The sequence below is a fragment of the Herpailurus yagouaroundi genome, unplaced genomic scaffold (genome assembly GCF_014898765.1).
Source record: "Herpailurus yagouaroundi ecotype Mexico unplaced genomic scaffold, PumYag 29, whole genome shotgun sequence".
Taxonomy (NCBI): domain Eukaryota; kingdom Metazoa; phylum Chordata; class Mammalia; order Carnivora; family Felidae; genus Herpailurus; species Herpailurus yagouaroundi.
In genome coordinates this window covers 41502655-41522096 of record NW_024412377.1, presented here as the reverse complement: position 1 = coordinate 41522096, position 19442 = coordinate 41502655, and the positions used below count along the sequence as shown (strand labels likewise).

The 19442-nt window shown below is 48.6% G+C and overlaps 1 protein-coding gene across 1 annotated transcript; it reads right to left on the bottom strand.

The window, feature by feature from the left end:
• Positions 1–10593: 10593 nt before the first annotated feature.
• Positions 10594–12659, bottom strand: ADRB2 (adrenoceptor beta 2). The gene has a single exon (XM_040497113.1). It carries the CDS (start codon positions 12400–12402, stop codon positions 11146–11148), a length of 1257 nt encoding a protein of 418 aa, XP_040353047.1. The 5' UTR covers positions 12403–12659; the 3' UTR covers positions 10594–11145.
• Positions 12660–19442: the final 6783 nt, after the last annotated feature.

Here is a 19442-nt window from a genome sequence, read left to right as displayed (position 1 = left end):
GCTGGGAAACATAGGATCTCAGTGGGTAGGAGTCTTCACAATGTCCAAAAACTCACTTGGGAACATCTTTATGGCCTTAAGGCGTAAGGCTCTAGGTGAGCCTTTAATTGGACATGAATGTGCCTATTGATCTCCCTGGAGTCTGTCACTGGCTCTGGTTAAGGACCTTGCGGGCTTTGCAGGAGCAAAACACGTACCAGTGTAAATCCAGTTCACTGGAGAGAAAATAATGCAGAGTGTGGTGGCTGATGAACTACCCCCTACTTCTCCCTCTGTTGTGAGATGCTTCAAGCCACCGGAGGAGAATCTTGTTAACGTGTAAATCTGCGTGTACGTGCGTTTACTGGCCCGGGCAGTGAGGGACACGGTCAGACATCTTGCCTTGAAAGGCTTTCCTGCAGGGATTTGTCTGTTTCTTCCTCTAGTGTCACATTTAGTGCGGTGGTCACTTAGGAAATGCTTATACTTGGAGTCCTACCGCTGTCCCCGCCAGGACCTGCAGACGTCGCATTTCCCATCGTTTACATTCACTAGCAACTCTGTGCAAAGGGCGTTGTGGGCTTGGAGCTGGGCAGAGGCCCTGCTTACAGCTCTGGGAGGACACAAGGCGATCTTTATGCAACCCGACCTGCCCACCCTCCCCTCCTTGCCCAGGCCAAGAATAGTCAATGATCATGTTCTGGAAGAAACCCCACCTTGTCATCGTGTGCTCTGAGCCAAGAGGAGTGGGAACAGAGCAGGAAGGCCAGGAGTGAGGCCAAGTGTAATAGCCCAAAGCTCCAAAGTCGGAGGGTTTGGGGGCGCCTGGGTGGCTCAGTCGTTAAGCGTCCAACTTTGGCTCAGGTCATGATCTCACCGTCCGTGAGTTCGAGCCCCACATCGGGCTCTGTGCTGACAGCGCAGAGCCTGGAGCCTGCTTCGGATTCTGTGTCTCCCTCTCTCTCTGCTCCTCCCCCATGCGCACTCTGTCTCTCCCTCAAAAATAAATAAACACTGAAAAATGAATTACAAAGTCTCTTCACATGTGGCCCCTGCTGCCTCCTGTGGGCCTGTCTTGCCCCCTGCTTCCTTCTCCTTCTCTGCACACCGACTAAACTGACCTTTGCTCAGTCTTCTTATGCATGAGGTTTTCTCTCATCACAGGACATTTGCACATGCTTTTCTACCTGAGTGGCATACTCTTCTTTCTTTTTCAAGAAATTATCTAGCTAGTCCTCAAGGTTCAGTAGAAACCTCATTTCTGGGGTGCCTGGGTGGTTCAGTCGGTTAAGCATCCGGTTTTTGGTTTCAGCTCAGGTCATGATTTCATAGCTGGTGAGTTTGAGCCTCGACTGGGGCTCCGTGCTGACAGTGCAAGACCCGCTTGGGATTCTCTCTCTCCTCTCTCTCTCCTCTCTCTCTCCTTCTGCCCCTTCCCCACTCATGTGCTCTGTTTCTCTCTCTCCGTCTCTCTCTCAAAGTAAATGAATAAACTTAAGAAAGAAAAAAAAAAAAAAAAGAAACCTCACTTCTTTGGGGGAACCTTTACAGAGCTCTTAGATGCCCTCAAAACACCATACACCTCCTCCCTAGCACATACCACAGTTGCAACTTTGTATGCATTTTAAAAAACTTCTCTCTTGCGTTACACACAAACTCAGTAAGGGCAAAGATAAACTGTGTTCTTCAACACCAACCATTCCTGGCACTTAATAGGAACTCAATACACATGTATGAAATGAAGGGTGTATATACTTACCAAGGAAAAGGGGTCTGCATGTGAACCTGAATCCACTTGGGGAGCAGTGGGACTGTGATTACATGACGTGGCGCCTTTGCTCATTAAGAGCACACAAAAGTGTGCTTAGGCATCGCACGTGTGTATTTCTCTAAGGTTTAGGTCTGAGTATGTCTGTGTCCTGTATGTGTGGATGTATTCTCTTTTTTTAATGTTTTATTTATTTTTGAGACAGAGAGAGATAGAGCATGAACGGAGGAGGGGCGGAGAGAGAGGGAGACGCAGAATCTGAAGCAGGCTCCAGGCTCTGAGCTGTCAGCTCAGATCCCAACACGGGGCTCGAACTCACGGACCGTGAGGTCATGACCTGAGCCAAAGTCAGACGCTTAACCGACTGAGCCACCCAGGCGCCCCTGTGTGGATGTATTCTTATGGGGGTATACAAGAAAGAACCTAGTTGTGGCCACATAGCTATGTGGAAATGTGCATATATATGTATTTGTGTGGATATAGGTATAGGTATCGGGGTTAAAGTCTGTGTGTGTGTGTTTACTTGGGTGTGTCCATCTGTGGAGGTATATGTGTGAATATGTATGAATCATACCCTTCTCTGCAGCTGGGTGGGACCCCCGTCAGATTTCTAAGTAGGAGGGTTTACGTACATTAGGCAAATTGATTCATATAGACCTTGGTACGATTTGACTTAACCAGGGCATGGTGTCAGGGAGGAAGGAGCACTGGACTGGGAGTCTATCACTGCAGCAAAATTCCTTTTCTTCCTGTGCCACTACCTCCCAGGCTACATGCAGAGGGTTTGGGACTAGGTGACAGTGATGCTTTTCTGGGGGTATAACTGTGTAGATGCCATGTTGTCACAAAACACATTTTTAATGAAGTGCCTAATTGCTCAAGGCATTTTATTGTCATTCAGGGTAATTCTTTATCATTTGTACATTATTTTCACTTGCACTGTTTTATTTGGTAACGTTGGAAAATTAGGATTCCGGTTATTTGATACGATGATTTTTTTGTGTGTGTGAATGTATGCAAGTGTATAGGATCCTTTCTTTCGTATGCCTACATTTTGTGTTCTTCCGTGGGAAGGGTGGGCAAGGGAAGCCAGGTCAGCTTTAGGTCCCCAAATTGCCTCACAGCACCTGTACCACGGTCCTCTGGGGGAAGTTGTGACAAAATGCAGATTGCCGGCTCCTGACCGCAGTCCTGTGAGATCAGAATCTCAGGGACTACATTCAGGAATGTGCATTTTCTCAGAAGTTCCCCCAAATCATTTTGGGACCCCACTGCGGTAAAATAAAATTGTGCCTGGAAACTCACACCTCCACTGACACCATTAAGCCTTCCACGATCCTATAGAAAGAGATTTCTGAGGCTGGCCACCTCAGGCCGTTGAAGCTGACCCTCACTTCTGTTACGTGGAGGAGACCAGGTGATCATTTGGAATTATGGAGAAAACACTGGGACCTGGAACAAGAAAGAAGTCTGAAGCTGTGAGCAGAGCAGGCTTATGGCTGACAATCCATCTCAGGAGAACTGTGGGTACCTCTCAAACAAAGCAAAACACCAAACAGATTGTCAGGGTTGTCTGCAATGTTTCGGAGCATCTGATGGGACTTTAACAAGACCAACACTAGACAGTAGGACAGAGACAGAATAGGCACAAGGAAGAAAACTCTCCAAAGGCAGCTGTAGCTGAAAAGAAAGCAAAAGCTCCCTAGGACTCCAATTTTGCTTTGTCATGAGTATTGCTGTTGTGATTTTAAAAACTGTTTTCTCTTCCTGGAGAAGGGACTCTATTCAGAAACTGCAGCCTTCCCCTCTCAGCACTGGAAAAGTGATTATAACGCAAGCCGGGAGAGACGGTCCTCTCCCCGCCCCTGTGCTACCTTGTCATCGACCCCACCTCTCGGAGCCTGGGGCATCTTAGTTCACTAAGGATATTACGGGCTTGCTCAGTGCCCATCCCCCCTGGCTATTCTCCAATGTGAAACCTGGGCAGAGAGACGGGGAAAGCGCCCCAAATCCAGCTGTCAAGGGCTTCCTGCCATGATGGTCAGGATTGACGCAACGCCAACTGATGGGCTGGGGCCAAGCGCCCACCTCTGCTTCCTACCTGGGTGGGGGGGAAGCTCACTCAAACTGCCTGAATACGGGTGCAAGATGTAGTGTGCGGCCCACCCTCAGGGCAATCTGGTTTCCCAGCTGATACTTAGCCACAGCTGACCTTCGATGACACGGGCTTGTCTCCGAGTCACAAGGCTCAGACGTTAATCAGGGCACACGAATAGAATCCCCGCAGAGTGAAACAAAGTGCACCCATGAAAAATTTCTTAGCACCATCATTTGTCCCATCTTAGCACCCACTTGTCCCTCACGTGACCCCCAAAGGGGGAACGATGGCCTATCCTAGCGGTAAAGCACAGGGGCTCTGGTTCAGAATACGCGTCATTCCAGTGGGTCGGGCAATCTTTGGCAACTGGGGGAACCCTTTCAAGGCTCCGCTTCCTTATTTCTAACATGGGGACAGACATGATGGTCCCCACGTTGTAGGGTCACCGACAGCCCTACATGAGATCGTGGGTGAAAACTGCCAAGCACGACGCTGAGTTCATAGCAGCACTCGGGAGCTGGGGCCATTGTTATCACCAGAGGTGCTCCAGGAAATAGACAGCTGCTGTTAGACTTTCCAAACAGTCGGTATCGGCCACTCTATAACTTGAATAGATTTATTTTAACATAAGTCAACTGGCTGGGTCAGAGGCACGTAACAATGCAACCAGAACCTTGCCCTAGGAGTTCAGTGGTCAGTACCCTAGGCTCTGAAAGCAGACTAGAGCCCATCTGCAGAAGGCATGCTTTCAAAGAGACAAGTATGGAAAAATTTTTTTTTTCACCCACTAGCAAGGAAGAGGTGATTCTGTCTGATTTTGAGAATTTATCTCTGTAAACTTATTCATCAAAATGTGATCCCGGGGACACCTGTGTTAGAAACACCTGGGGGGAAACTTGCTAGAAGGCAGATTCTTCTAGAAGGTCCCAGCTCAGATTTCCGTATCCAGATGCTCTGGGAGTGATGATTCCTTTGTGCCCCTAAAGTTTGAAAACTGTTGGCCACTGTGTGTTGCCAGGCCAATTATGATACCTGGGTCATATTATAAATAGAATATATTCAAGGAGGCATTTGTAAAATTACTCTCGGTGGGTCCAAAGTCGTATTAATAATCGATTTCACTTTTATTTAAAAATATATTTAGGGGGGCCTGGGTGGCTCAGTCGGTTAGGCCTCCGACTTCTGGTTTCGGCCCGGGTCACAATCTCGTGGTTTCCTGAGTTCGAGCCCCACAATGGGCTCCAAGCTGACAGTGTGGAGCCTGCTTGGGATTCTCTGTCTCCCTCTCTCTGCCCCTCCCCTACTCGTCCTATCTCTCTCTCAAAATAAATAAACTTAAACAAAATTAAAAATAAATTTATACACATTGTATAGCCATGCTTAGGACAAAGACTGGAAACGTCCACATCACGTTTAACGATGCCTATCTCTAGGTGGTAAAGTTATGCGTGATTTATCTCATTTTGCGCTTTCCTATATTTTTAAAGGTTCTACAAAGAACATTTGTTACCTTTTTAATGAGGAAAAAAAAATGTGCTTTTAAAATAAAAGCCTTGCCACCAGATGGGCAGCACCGAACACTTCCTGAAATCTCACAGAATTCTGGAAAAGGGAAACCCAAGACTCATGGAAACCAAGCTATCCCTCATTCGAGATGACGAAAACAGGTCTAGGGAAGAAAGGTGACCCTGCCCGAGCTTGCCAAGCTGGTTGGGACTCCAGGTCTCTAGGCTCTTGGACCAGAGGGGCTTTGAAGTGCTCCGTGCTTTCCAGGGACCTGCCTCCCTTCCTTCCCGCCCTGTGAGGGTGACGGAAAAACGACAGGAAGTGCACTGATTCTGAGGGTGGAGAAGTATGTAATTGCCTTTGCAGAGAGGACTTTGTGGCCCTCGTTATTCTCTCTCTGGGAGTTAGTAGGTCATTTGCAAAAGGCATGGGAAGAGCAGCCGATGAAAGGTCTAATAGTTTGGAAAACTGCTTAACCTTATTTCTCTATTTCTGGATTTCCCCCCATGGCCAGGGACTGTTGAGATCCTGATTTCCCCCGGAGGTTTCCTGTTTAGGAATGCAGTGAAACCTCCGAAATCCAGAGGAATTGGGGAGAAGGCCAGCTGGAATTAGGGAACGGTCTGAATACTTTTTAAGAACATTCAGGTCTATTGTTTTCAAGGACACAGAGGCACAGATTTGGATGGAGCTCCGTCCAGCTCCTGTTCGGTGCAGGAACCCTTTGTGCTTCATCCCACACAGAGCTTTATTTGGGCTTCTCTTGAATGCTCCCAATGACAGGAGGCTCACTATTCAGATAGACAAACTGTTTTCAAAGTGTTTTGTTGTTTTCATCTGAGCTGGGAATCTACCTTCCTTGAAGCTTCAGTTTGCTTCCTGGTATTCATATAAAATTGATAACCTCCTTTTCCCCAGACGGTCCTTAAATATTCGAAGGCAGTTATCATGCATCAGAAATGTCTTCACAGCATTCTCCTCTGCCAGCTGATCACCCCCAGGATACGCAACCATTATTTACATGACAAATGCCATCAACTCTAATTAGAAATATAAACGACTGTCTCTAATTGCCTTCTAAATTAATGGCTATATAAACTCATACCTGAGCACAGCTGAAAACCACCTGCACGGGTCTCATTATTTTACACAGGGGCAAACCGAGGTCCACTGAGGAAAACTGCCTGACCCAACGTGAGAGACAGAGAATGAGACTGAGAGAGAGAGAGAGGGAGGTGGAGTTGAGACCTGAAACCTAGCTGCACAAATCCCAGCGCAGGGTTCTTTTTGCCTCACCCTGCCTCCTATTATTCATAAGACACCAGTATTTCTCAAGCCCTTGGGAAGTTTGTTCTCTTAGGTATTTCAAAAATGCCTCCTTCATATTATATTTGCACTGTCAGAGAGGGAGGGTAGCACAGGGCTGAAATTAGTGGACGTTATGCTGTCAGTGAAAGGTCTCATTCCAAGTCTCATTCACCTTCCTCGCTCTCTGCTATCAGAAGATCATCTCCCCCCCCCCACCCCCGTCCCCGAGGATGCTGGTTCCCGATGAGCAGCGCCCCTACAGGGGCCCCCCTAGGCCTGCGGCACTTTCCACGAGGCCCAGCTGCCCACCGAATTTCGAACTTCCCAACATCGGAACCGAAAATGGATCCGCCAGGGCGCGAGGCAGGCTGTGTTTCTGCTCTACCCTGTGCTCGTTTTAAAGTTGCAGATTGTTTTTTTCAGTTTGGCCGGATTCTCCGATGAAAAGACAAAGCAAAGACTCAGAGAAACAAACTAGACACTTGGGTGATTGGCTTCCTGTCTCCGTCCCCAGCAGCCCTGCAGTCACATGCTTCGAAGGGCACATTCCTCCCTGCCCCAGCCCACAGCAAGCTCCCTCTTCTTTCCGAGAGGTATTGCGTTTCTAGTTCTTATACTCACTTGGGCGTGGGTTGTGAGCTGCTCTGTGCCGCTTCCTGGTCTGCATGGGTTTGGACTCCCAGGGACCTGGGTTCCAGTCCTGACCCCACAGCTAGCCAGTTTGTGCGGCTTTGGGAAGCTACTTAATCTTTTCAAGCCTCAGTTGTCTCATTTAGTGGGAGAGGACAATTATGTTGCCTACATCATGGGACTGTCAGGATGACATAATGCCTGAAAAGGTGACCAGCACTGTTCGTCTCATTCAGTAAGACACCATAAAAGGGACCTGTTTAGTATTATTCATCTTATGCTACAGAAGGTAGAGACTGAAGCCTATACTCTTCTCACGCTGCACACAGTAGGTGCCCCATAAATACCCCCCGACTGATTCTAGCCTGGGCTTCTTTCGGGTCAGAAATATTCTTTTTTTTAAATTTTTTTTCTTTTAGTGTTTATTATTCAGAGAGAGAGAGAGAGAGAGAGAGAGAGAGACAGAGAGTGCAAGCAGGGGGAGGGCAGAGACAGAGGGCGACACAGATTCGGAAGCAGGCTCCAAGCTCCGAGCTGTCGGCCCAGAGCCCGACGCGGGGCTCGAACCCACGAGCCATGAGATCAGGACCTGAGCCGAAGTCGGATGCTCAACCGACTGAGCCACCCAGGCGCCCCTGGCCAGAACTATTCTGAGCATCATGTAACAACAGTTCCTATGCTTCCAAGCTCCCTCTTCCCCAGGCTCCTTCCCCCAATAATGACCTCAGTGGGGAGGCCCACCCTGGCCTGCCACTTTGCACACCTGTCAGCTTGCATCTCAGGATAAGGTTCTCATCTGACAGACTCTGAGAACTTGCTGTCCAGGCAAAGAAAACTTCATGATCATGAATCCAACACAAACCTTATGTAACCAACCTGTCAGCAAGAGGGACAGAGGGGCACTGACAGACGCCTACCTCCCCACCAAAAAAAAAAAAACAAAAACAAAACAAAAGGAGACCGGAAGCAAGGGATTGAGGCATGCCAAAAATGCTCTTGCTTGTCAAGACCCTTAACACTGATCAAAGCTCTTGGATTTGAAGGATTCCTGAAGGAACGCAGAGATGGCTAAACCCCCTCGTACTGGAGTTTTCACGGAAATTGCATTAGATGCTTGTGTAACCCAAAAAATATATATACAACATTTTTTTTTTCTTTTTGGTTAACAACGTTTATTGTCCACGGGACTTACAACAATGACAGAAAAGTTTACAACATTTTTTTTTTCTACCTGAAATCTCTACCTGGAGTGGCTTGAAATTCCTGGTGGCTTAAGGACTCTTGTATCTTCCCCCTAAATGCTGAGGGTGTCCTAGTGGACTCTTGCTGAGGAAAAGAACAATTCTTTCTCTTGTCCCTTCCACAGATTATTCGGTCATTGCCTGATTTTTGTGCTAAGGACCCAAAAGCAATAAGAACATCCACCGGAATGAATTGGTTAGGGGACAGCCCCAGGGTGAAGCTTCCACAACAGAGGGTGAACGCAGAAGTCAATGACAATGCGGTGGAGAGAGCACATCAGCTCCCGGAATAACAGGTGACAGCCAGGCTCCCCGGCCATAGCCCCATCTCTGACATCCTTGGCTTCTTACCTTGGACAGGCCATTCCCCCTCCCAGGTTTTCATCTCTTTGGATGCCAAATGCTTTCCGTGGACTCTTTCAAGTCCAAGATGCTGTGAGGCTACCGGAAGGGTGAAGATATGCTGGAGAAGCTGCCTGCCCCTCTGGGTGTGGGCCCCCGAGCAGGAGGAGAATGTGACAACCGGCATGAAAGCCCTTGGAGAAGCGAAAGTGCCGAAGGGCACACACTCTCCAACTGGCTGTGGCACGTTCCAAAACCTTGGGCACCTAACTTTCTCCCGAGAGCCGAGTGTGCACCTGGACACCCAGCACTGAGCTGACAGGAGGCAGAGGAAGCCAATGCTTTTCTGGTTGGGGATCTTGGCTGGGACAGAAGGGAAGACAGAAGTGGAGTCAGCTTGGTGAACGGGTGAAATGGCAATGAACATGGAGGCTGATCCTCCCCAGGCTGGCGTTGCCAGGGAGGACGGTCCTCTCCGTCAAACCTGGGCCAAGCTCTGGCTCAGACACACGGTGCAAAAATAGAAAGGGGGTGGGAGAAGAAATGTGTTTACTTTTGTGATTTTCCCTCATGTGCCTCTTAAGGGTATTAGAATCTCTTCGCGAAAAGGTCGTCTTAGACTCCCCGGCCTCACCTCCATTGATAAACCCGACCAAACAAACAATGCACAAATCCAGCCATTGGCAGGGCAGCTGGAAGGCCAGTTTGGAAGGCAGGGGGGGGGTGGAGGGGAGAGTGATGGTCTGGGGTCTGTCACTAACTGGGCGAATCATGGAAAATCCCTCTTGGATGCTTTGCAAAATCAAGCGATTGCATTAGACAGACTCTAAAAATCTGTTTAGATTTGTGAAGCTTATATCTGCAGATCTCAACCAGGGGTGGTCTCACCCCTCAGGGAGTATTTGGCAGGGTCTGGAGACCTTTTCGGTAGTCACAATTCAGAGGGTGCTCCTGGCATCTACTGGGTAGAGGCCGGGGATGCTGTTGAACGGCTGACGATGCATTGGACGGCCCCCACCACAGAGAACTACCTGGCCCAGAATGTTAATAGTGCCGAGGCTGAGATATCTCGCTTTATACTGAAGTCAGGAGGGTCAAAGAGGGGGACGGGCAGGAAGAGACAGAAGTAAAGAAAGAGAAGGGGTTAAAATCCTGTTTCCCGAGTCATGAGGTATTCATCGGTTAAGTGTTTTCCAGTTTTCTCCCTATGACCAATACCCTCTCAGTTTTCTTTGGAATTACAGGGCTGTGCTTGAGTAGCTTTTTCCTAAGAACTCCCTCCTTTATCTTTAAAATGCCAAACCCCGATGCAGTACAAACACCTCCCCTATGAGATGCAGCGAATACATAACATAAGCAGCTACTGGAACTGGAAGGTGGGTGGTGAGGGTGCACGGAGGGACGAAACAGATGTCCGTAACTCGGTTTCTATGAGTCAGTGTTTCTGATGTAACAACACAGAATGATCACCATAGGACCAGCGAGACAAGCTATGCTGTCAGCAGGGAGAACTGCTTTGCCGAGCTGGCACTGGGAGGGCTACAGGTTTGCAGCGGCAGATTCAAAGGCAAAAGAAAGGGTTAAGCAATCAGTGCATGCCATTCTCGTATCATTCCATATTAAGTCCCTGGGCAGTTATTACAAATAGTTACCTGCGGTTTCCAGCGGGGGAGGCGACCACACTCCAGTCAAGGGTTTTTGGAGAAACAGGTGCAATGAAGTCATGGTCAAACAATTTATTTACTGTAAACTTTAGACTTTGCTCAGGAAAACAACTGAAGCCTGCCCCTCCAATCTCTGCCTACGACACCCTGTTTGAGCAAATAAGAGGAGTGGGGAGAGTCCACGTTCACAGCTGAAAGGTCCGAAATACTCAAGATCCTCCAGTGCAAGGGTGCAGGAAGGAAGGACTCCTTCGGATACAAATTACCAGCAGCAATATATATTACCCCTAATACTTGACCAATGAGGTAGATCCACGGAAAAGTCATCAAAACAGAGCAGCCCCAGGTCCTCTGGGACCGAAGCCCTTCAGACACAAACTTAACACGTTCCATGCAAAAAGGAACTGAACTGGACAAGAAACAATCACTCGAATGTGTTTTCTCTTTGTTACAGCTTAAAAAAATAATAATAATAAAAAAAAAGGCAGAAGGCTGTCCTTCCTCCTGCACATCTCTATACAATTTTATTCTAAGTTTATTACACTCAAGTTAAATAGTCTGTTTAGTGTTTGGCTGGGGGGGGGGTCATAAAAAGTAGAAAAACCCGCCTTACAACAGTGAGTCGTTTGTGCTACTGTTCTGCCCTTGCGAATCAATGCTATCGTTAGGCACAGTACCTTGACGGTTTGCAAGGTTTTCCGTGCCTGGGGGGTCCTCACACAGCACTTCGCTGTCTTTCTCCTGCCCCAGGGGACCTCCGCTGTGTTCCCCGGCATAGTCTGTTCTGCTGTTACTGTTGTTGGAGTAGCCGTTCCCATAGGCCTTCAGAGAAGACCTGCGCAGGCACAGAAGCTCCTGGAAGGCAATCCTGAAGTCTGGGCTCCGGCAATAGATAAGGGGATTGAAAGCAGAGTTGACGTAGCCCACCCAGTTTAGGAGGATGTAAACTTCCTTAGGGATGAGGTTATCCTGGATCACGTGCACTATGTTGACGATGAAGAAGGGTAGCCAGCACAGGGTGAACGTGCCCATGATGATGCCCAAAGTCTTCAAGGCCTTGTGCTCCTTCAAGCAGAACTTGGAGGCCCTGCGATGTCCATGCCCGCTCCGCCCATCCTGCTCCACTTGGCTGAGATTTTGGGCGTGGAAGCGGCCCTCAGATTTGTCGATCTTGTGGAGCTGCCTTTGGGCCACCTGAAAGACCCTGGAGTAGACGAAGACCATGACCACCAGGGGTAGGTAGAAGGACACAATGGAGGAGGCGATGGCATAAGCTTGGTTCGTGAAGAAGTCACAGCAGGTCTCCTTGGCATAGCAGTTGATGGCTTCCTGGTGGGTGGCCCGGTACCAGTGCATCTGGATGGGCAAGAAGGAGGTAAGCCCCGACACGATCCACACCATCAAAATGACCACCCGGGCCTTATTCTTGGTCAGCAGGCTCTGGTACTTGAAGGGCGACGTGATAGCAAAGTAGCGATCCACGGCGATCACGCACAGGGTCTCAATGCTGGCCGTGACACACAGCACGTCAATCGAAGTCCAAAACTCACACCAGAAGTTGCCAAAGGTCCACATTTTCATGAGGATGTGGCTGGCCCCAAAGGGCACCACCGCCAGGCCCATGACCAGGTCAGCACAGGCCAGGGAGGTGATGAAGTAGTTGGTGACCGTCTGCAGACGCTCGAATTTGGCGATGGCAGTGATGACCAGCACGTTTCCAAACACGATGGCCAGGACGATGAGCGACATGACGATGCCCATGCCCACCACCCACGCGTCGTTTCGTTCCTGCGTGCCGTCCTGGTCCGGCGCGTGGCTTCCGTTGGGCGCCAGCAAGAAGACGCTGCGGTTCCCGGGCTGCCCCATGGCGCGCAGGCTGGCAGGTGAGCGCACTGGCTGCCGGCGCACCTGCCGCGCCTCAGCGGGCGGACCTCCGGCGCGGCGCTGCGGGCAGCGAGCGGACGCCGGGAAGCCTCATCCAGGGGCCGTGGGGTGGCTGTGCTGGGGGGCGCGTCCTGCACTCAGCCTGTAGGGTGCTCTGGGCTCCCCGGGCGCGTCGGACCCAGCCTGCGCTCTGGAGAAGCCGCCCCGGATTGCGCGCTGCCCGTTATGTGCACAGGACTTTAGGGGACTGCCCTCGCGGTGACGTGCGGCAACTTTCCGCCAATGGCGGGCGGGCAGCCCCAAAGGGGCGAGGCCCGGTCCCTTTCCCGCCCTCCCCTCCCCTCCCCTCACCCGTCCCCTCCCGGGGCTGGCCCGGGCGGGGCCCAGCTGCTCCCCTGCGGTGGGCGGGCCACCTCTCCCTGCCTGCTCCCTGGCTGCCCCCGGAGGCCTGCAGCTGGGGCTGGCGTGCGCACCATCCGATCCGGGAGCTTGGAGCTCTTTGGGGGCTGCTACCTGTCTGACCCGGGCCCCTGGGCGGCCTCTCCCCCACATTAGGCAACAGAGACGACAGTGCCCACCCCGACACGCACGGACAGGCACGCATGCACCCCGACGGACATGCTCAGACTTATACGGAACCACAGCCACTGACACGGAGACACGCCCGTCCAGCGCACCCACAAGCACGCTCGCGCGCGCGCGCGCGCACACACACAGAAAGCCACAGGCACACAGTCACCCCTGCCCAACAGAGACGGGGCCAAGAAACAAACACAGAAGCGCCCAGAAGCACAAAGGCATAGGGCACACACACAGAAAGAAGTAAACAACACACAACGCTCACTTGGCGGCAAGCAGAGCGCCACAGACTCGGACGTCCCCATCCAGGTACTCCCGACCCCTCCTTCGTGCACCCACTCCCCGCGACACACACGCACGCACGCACAGGGCACATTCCCTTTCAAACATTTGGCAGGACCACAGGAGGTGACTTGAACAGCTGCCCGATTTCCTCAGCACACTCACTGTCAAGTACTTTTGGTGCCCTCCTTGGGAATTTGCAGGCATTGGGACATATAATTTCACCCTTTGGGTTTCGTTTGGAGTCGGAGCTGGGGTATGCCCGTGTGCGTTTGCGGCCGGAAGGAGAAGGTTGTGCACTTAAATTTGTAATTCTTGGGAGAGTGGCATCACTCCCTCGTTATCTGTGGGGATGGAGAGGAGTTCAACATGGAATAGTTTTCCTTTCAACCTCATCTTCAGCAATTCCATGGCAACTAGAAAAATCCTTTCATCTGCTGGGCAGTTGATCTGTGGGGTTGAGCCATCTGAAATTGCCCACTGTCTTGTGGTTTCTGACTTTAAAAGTGACAATTTCATATAGATCCGACTATTCGAATGTGTTAGCGTTAAGAAAGTTATGAAACCACAGGAAACAAGATAATTTCTCCTTTAAATAAAAAAAAAAAGTCAGACTTAAGTCTTCAGACTGGGGTCTTTGTCCATGAAATAGTATCCTTTGCATCTGGCATAGGACTTTACTGTTAAAAGGAAGTTAATTTTCAGGGTTTGACTTCACATGTATTAGTAGTGTCTTTGAAAGACTGAAAGCATTTCATGCAGTGTAACCAAACATGCTTTGCAGATTACATAATAACATAACAATGGCTAACATTTAGGGAACATTCTGCTATGTGCTTTTCATGCATGATTCCATCTAATCCTTCCCACAGTCCCATGGTGGGGAGAGTACTATTTTTAGCTTAATTCACAAATGGGGCCCAAAGAAGCAAATAGCTTGCCCAGGAGCACAGGGCCCTGCGATGCCAGAGGCAGGAGGTGAATCGACTCTATAGCTCATCTTTTAATCCTTCCAATGCACTGTGGCCTCACAAGCAGAGACGCATGGAGGTTAGGCAAGAGGGACCGTAGCCAGAATTGGAATAGGCAGGTTCCAGATCCCCTGCTGTAGCGCTTTCTAGCTCACTTTCCTTAGGCATATCAAAAAGATGGACCCCAAGTGGGGAATCTTCCATCTCTAAGTGGGAAATAGAGTCACTTTCATTGGGCTGAGTGTGAGCTGAGTATGTAATAATAAATGTGAAAGGGCTTGTGCACCTGTATATGCCACACAAATAGGGGTTATAAATGAAATGTGCATAAATCATTTAGTAGTTTGAAATATGTTATTCGTGTCCTCTAATAGAACCATCAAATACTTTAGGACACATGTGATGTGGGTGTTGACTGTAGAAGTAAAAGTGCAGCAACAAAATATAACCTGCATGCCCCCTTTAACTTCCTTTACTAGCCAGAAATTGTTTTTGCGAGACCGATGCCTTAAAAAGCAAATATTTCCCATAAAAGGCACAAATGTTAATTAAAGATCTATTACGTTCCCATAGTGTCCAAAATATACCCACCCCATATTTGTGTTTTCCAAAATTGGCTCTGGTATGATGCATTTTAGGAAGAGGCAGTGTCTGTTATGCAACACAGTTTCTTTAAATATACATCTAGCCCGAATTGTGGAACTAAGCCATTTAAAACCTCCTTCCTGTTTGTAAAGCTATGGAATAAATAAGCGTATTGTTTAACCTTCCCGTAACAGCAACAACAACAACAACAACAACAACAACCAAAGAACAAAGAAAGCCCTTTCAGGGCAAACACGAATTGATCACAGAGATATACAAAAGTTATATACTTTTGTACATACTTAAAAAGTGTGATATACTTAAAAGTTTAACTTTGAATATTTTGGGAAACCCCTTTTAAAAAGCCCACAAACACTAAATCAAGGAGGCAAGACTGTTCAGGTCAAGGAGGAGCTTCCAGCCTTTACGCATCGGCTTTCCCAAATGGACAGTCTCTCCCTCCCTCCCTCTCTCTCCCCACCCCCTCTCTTTTTCTCTCTGCTGCCTCATCAAGCCAGTAGGAATTTCAAGATGCTGTCTTCACCCCAAGAGTCTTCTCCTGACCTCCTTTTAGAATTACAGGTGTAGAGAGAGTTATATTGGGAAAGAGGGGAACAGATCATTTAGTTCATTTCCCCCCACCTCCTCCAGTTTATAAACGAAGAAGGTAAAGTGTAGAAATATGAACTGTCGAGGGGAAGGCGCCAGGGAAGCTACAGCATCCTTACATCTCTTCACTGCCCAATGCTGTCCCCTCATTTGTCAACAGAGGACTTTGATTGGCCCTGCTTGCTGGGCTGGTGAACTTAGACACGTAATGCTTCAGCTGGTCTTGGAAGTTCTTAGTAGACTAAATGCACCTTTATCTGATGGAAGAAAAAAGCAAGCTCTTTCATAGTGATTGATAGTGTCTAATTACATATTTTGTCAATCCCTTAAGACACCGATTTGTCATTTCCTGCTTGCCAAACAGAAAAAAAAAAAAAAAAAAAAAGAAAACACCTTTTGTTTTACTGAACAAATATTGGAATAGGAGTAAGGTTTTGTGGTGCCTGGGAAGGTCCTGACACCATTAGCGGGACAGTTGAGGAAAATCTTATCCCGTTCTTGGCTTAGATGAGATTCCTTCCATCGTTATGATCCTCTGAGCAGAGAAACATCTGTAGATTTCTTTCAAAATAAGGATCTTAAATGTCTGTCTGTAATATTATCTCTGTATAGCATCACTCCATTCCATTTGCATTAAATGAGATTAAATGCATGTAAAGTATTTAGTGTGCTCCCTTGGAAAAGAGATGACTCCTACCGTTTGCTTATTTTTGAATCAAAATGTACATGTAGAATGCACACTTATTAGATCCTATGTGTGAAAGGACACGTTGAATGTGGATCATGAGTCATTTGTCTTTAATTTGAATTGCTGGGAAAACGAATGAAAGCAGGAACAAAAACTTGGTTCCTTGGAAAGAGAAATGACTCTGAAAATTACCATTGCCACTGAGTGAACTGGGTGGAATGTTCGTGGTTTTTGAATGCAGTGTCCTACAGCCCGGTCAGCTTCTTATACGATGCATCCACCAGAACTCTCACATGGCTCTCGTGAGGGCAAGCTCACCAGATCCTTCTGCCACTGTCTGTTTCGACTGTCCAGATAGTGACCTGAGATCCTGTACAGCTCCTGCCTGTGGATTTTAAGTCTGCCCCCTTGAGGCCACTCAAAACAAGTCTCCTGTCTCTTCCCCAAGACTGTCCTCAAAGCTTTTGGGGGAATCCCTTGGAATTCTGAGCCTTCTCTTCAGCTTAAATATCCCTTGTTCTCTCGGGTCTGGAGTCTCCTTTACCATCATGGCAGATCCCTTCTATTCTTACTTGGGACTGCTGATGTCTTCTAAACTTAACATCAATACCTGGAATGATCCTGGAACAAGTCCTCAAATAATCAATTTGCAGTCACCTTGGCAACCGCAGAGTAAGTAGAGCAACCAGCAAAGCTTTCAGAACAGCTGATTAGACCAGATGAATTTAATTTCCTGCTATGCTGGCCTTTTATGAGATACATGCTAATAAATTCTCCGCCTCTCGGGGGGACTGAACAAAGGGAGCTGGCTTCAATTAAAGCAGGAGAGACTTCAGTTGGTCCTATGAAGGACTCCTTGGCCTGCAGACCATCAGCCATTCAAAGAAACTAGACTCTAGCAGCTTTTCTCAGTTGGGGCTTTGCAAGAGAATTGAACCCTACAGGAAACTGAGTGACTGTTCTTACCAGTTCTCCCAAGAACGGTACAGAGCTATTACCCTCCTAGAGATGTAAGAGAGAGGTTCAGTTGCTACATACCGTGTAAAGGATGCATCAGGGCATAGGCTTTAATTCTTTTGCCGAATCTGAGTGGCGTTGCATGCAGTCTCCCGCCGATGTGGGAATGAACATTGTGGGACGACGAACGCTTCTATGTGGTACGAGCATTTGGGCGCAGAGGAGGGCACACGGATGGGGGACCGGGAGGCCGACTCTGGTCCCACAACAGCTATGCTGCTATAAACAACCTTAATCAAGTCCCCTGCTTTCTTTGTGCCTCAGTATTCATCCATGACATGGGAAGGTGGCCTAGGTGACATCCGAGGCCCTTCTGTTCTAAGCTGAGCAAGCCTGTTGTGGGAAGGAGGCACGCGGAGGGTCATTGAGGAGTCGAGTTCTTGACTCTGGAGCCAGGGAGGAGCTGGCAAGCAAAACCTGTCAATGCCCCCGAAAACGACGGGGCTCCGTCTTCCATCCCGTCAGCCCCATATTTCACCGCTGTGATTCCCGCTATTCCGAGCAGCCGGCGTGCCATGATTTACTCAATACTTTTTTTGATGGTGACTTATTTCTAAAACTCAAACGCATTTGTTTTCGAAGAAAATGTTGTATGGCTGCCACTACTGCACGTGGAAAACCCATGTCATCCGCCACAAATAGAAGGTAACCATGAAAACAAAACAACGGTAATAAATTCTAGCTAGACGTTGTCGCCTGCCAAGGTTCTGAGCCCCGCGCTTGCTCTCCTCTGATTGAAAAGGAAGATTAGCAAGTGTTGGGGAGATATTGATGGCATTCTAGCACCAGAGGGGACTTCCTCCATCTACTTTAAAAGACGGAAAGAAAATTGAAAAGGGAGCAACTCGTAGGCGGTACTCTGTGTTTAATGTGGTGTTACTGCCTTCAGTAAAATAATTCAGTATTTGCCTTCAGTAAAATAATTTCATATTCCACCTCGAGGAATCTCAGCCCCAGACTGGTGCTCATGAGACCCCTTGATGTGATAGGAAAAGCACAGGTTTGGGAAGAGATGGGATCTGGGGTTCCAATTCCGTCTTTAACCCCCCGAGGGCATCAGGCAGTGTGCTTAAGCCCTCTGGACCTCGGGCTGGTTCTTTGCAAAATGAGGATCAAATCTCTGGGATGGTTGTGGAGGGAATAGAAAGGATGCATGAAAAACTGGACTTGGAAAGGAAGGGAGAGAACCAAGAGACCTGACACTGGAACAGACCAGCCGTACTCGGACTGGCTGTGGGTTGGGGAGTTGAGCCAAAGGAGTCAGGGCCGTCGCCCATCAGGGACTGGACGAGTAGATCAGTGGCCTGAATGTTGTTCGGACAGGTTGGGGTGATGGGTTCAGATATGGCTATATCGAACTTGGGGTTTCGACTGGACAAGAAAATGGAAGGTAGGATGGCATAAGGATTAGGAAATAAAGAGATGTGGGGGGACGTGTCTGCCAGTGGCTGGAACGCTGGAAGTGTTCCCTGCATAGCAGTTCTAGCAGAGGGTCCTTTGACGGTTAAATGAAATAATGCATTTAAGGAACTTAGCACAGAGTTTCCAAAAGAAGTGTTTATCATCGTCGTCATCATCATCATCCTAGATTTTCCAGCACAGCTTTAATTTCAGGACATTTTATTCATTTCCCCAAAGGCGGCCTTTTAAATGAATAAATTGATCCAACAGGGAAACAGAATCTTTTGTGTACATCAAGCTACAAATAGTGGTGTAACCTCTGAGATGGATGTTTGGGAAATGTGTTAGGTTGGATTTCTTAGCATCGCTGCGCTGAGGGTTTGTGTGCAGGTGATTGATGGAGGAAGGAAGAGAAACCAGCCACGGAGGGGAGAAGCAAAGTCAGTGTGTGGCTTCAGGCAGTGACCCAGACCCAGCCTGATGGCCTGATCCTCTGAGGAGCTCTGGAGCGACTCTGGAGCCAACTGCTTGGTTTGAAGCCCTGCTCCCTCTGATTCATAGCTGTAAGACCCTGGACAAGTTACTGACTCTCCTTGTGTCTCGATTTCCTCATCGGTAAGTTGGAGTTGTTGACGTTAGGACCTCACAATCTCATGGGGTTGTTAAGAGGAACAAACGAGTTCATATCTGCAAAGTGGTTCGCACTAACCCGGCGCATTTCAAACGCTAAATTAATTACTGATATTAAACACAGGGAAGCCGTGGGAAGTTCTGTTAGCTGTGGCGCTCAAGAAACCTACCGCAGGGAAGAGGCTGTATACGCAGCCCCTTGGACTGAGTCGCTGCTCAGTGCCAACTTCCCGGTGTCTGAGCCTAAGAAAAGGAAATGC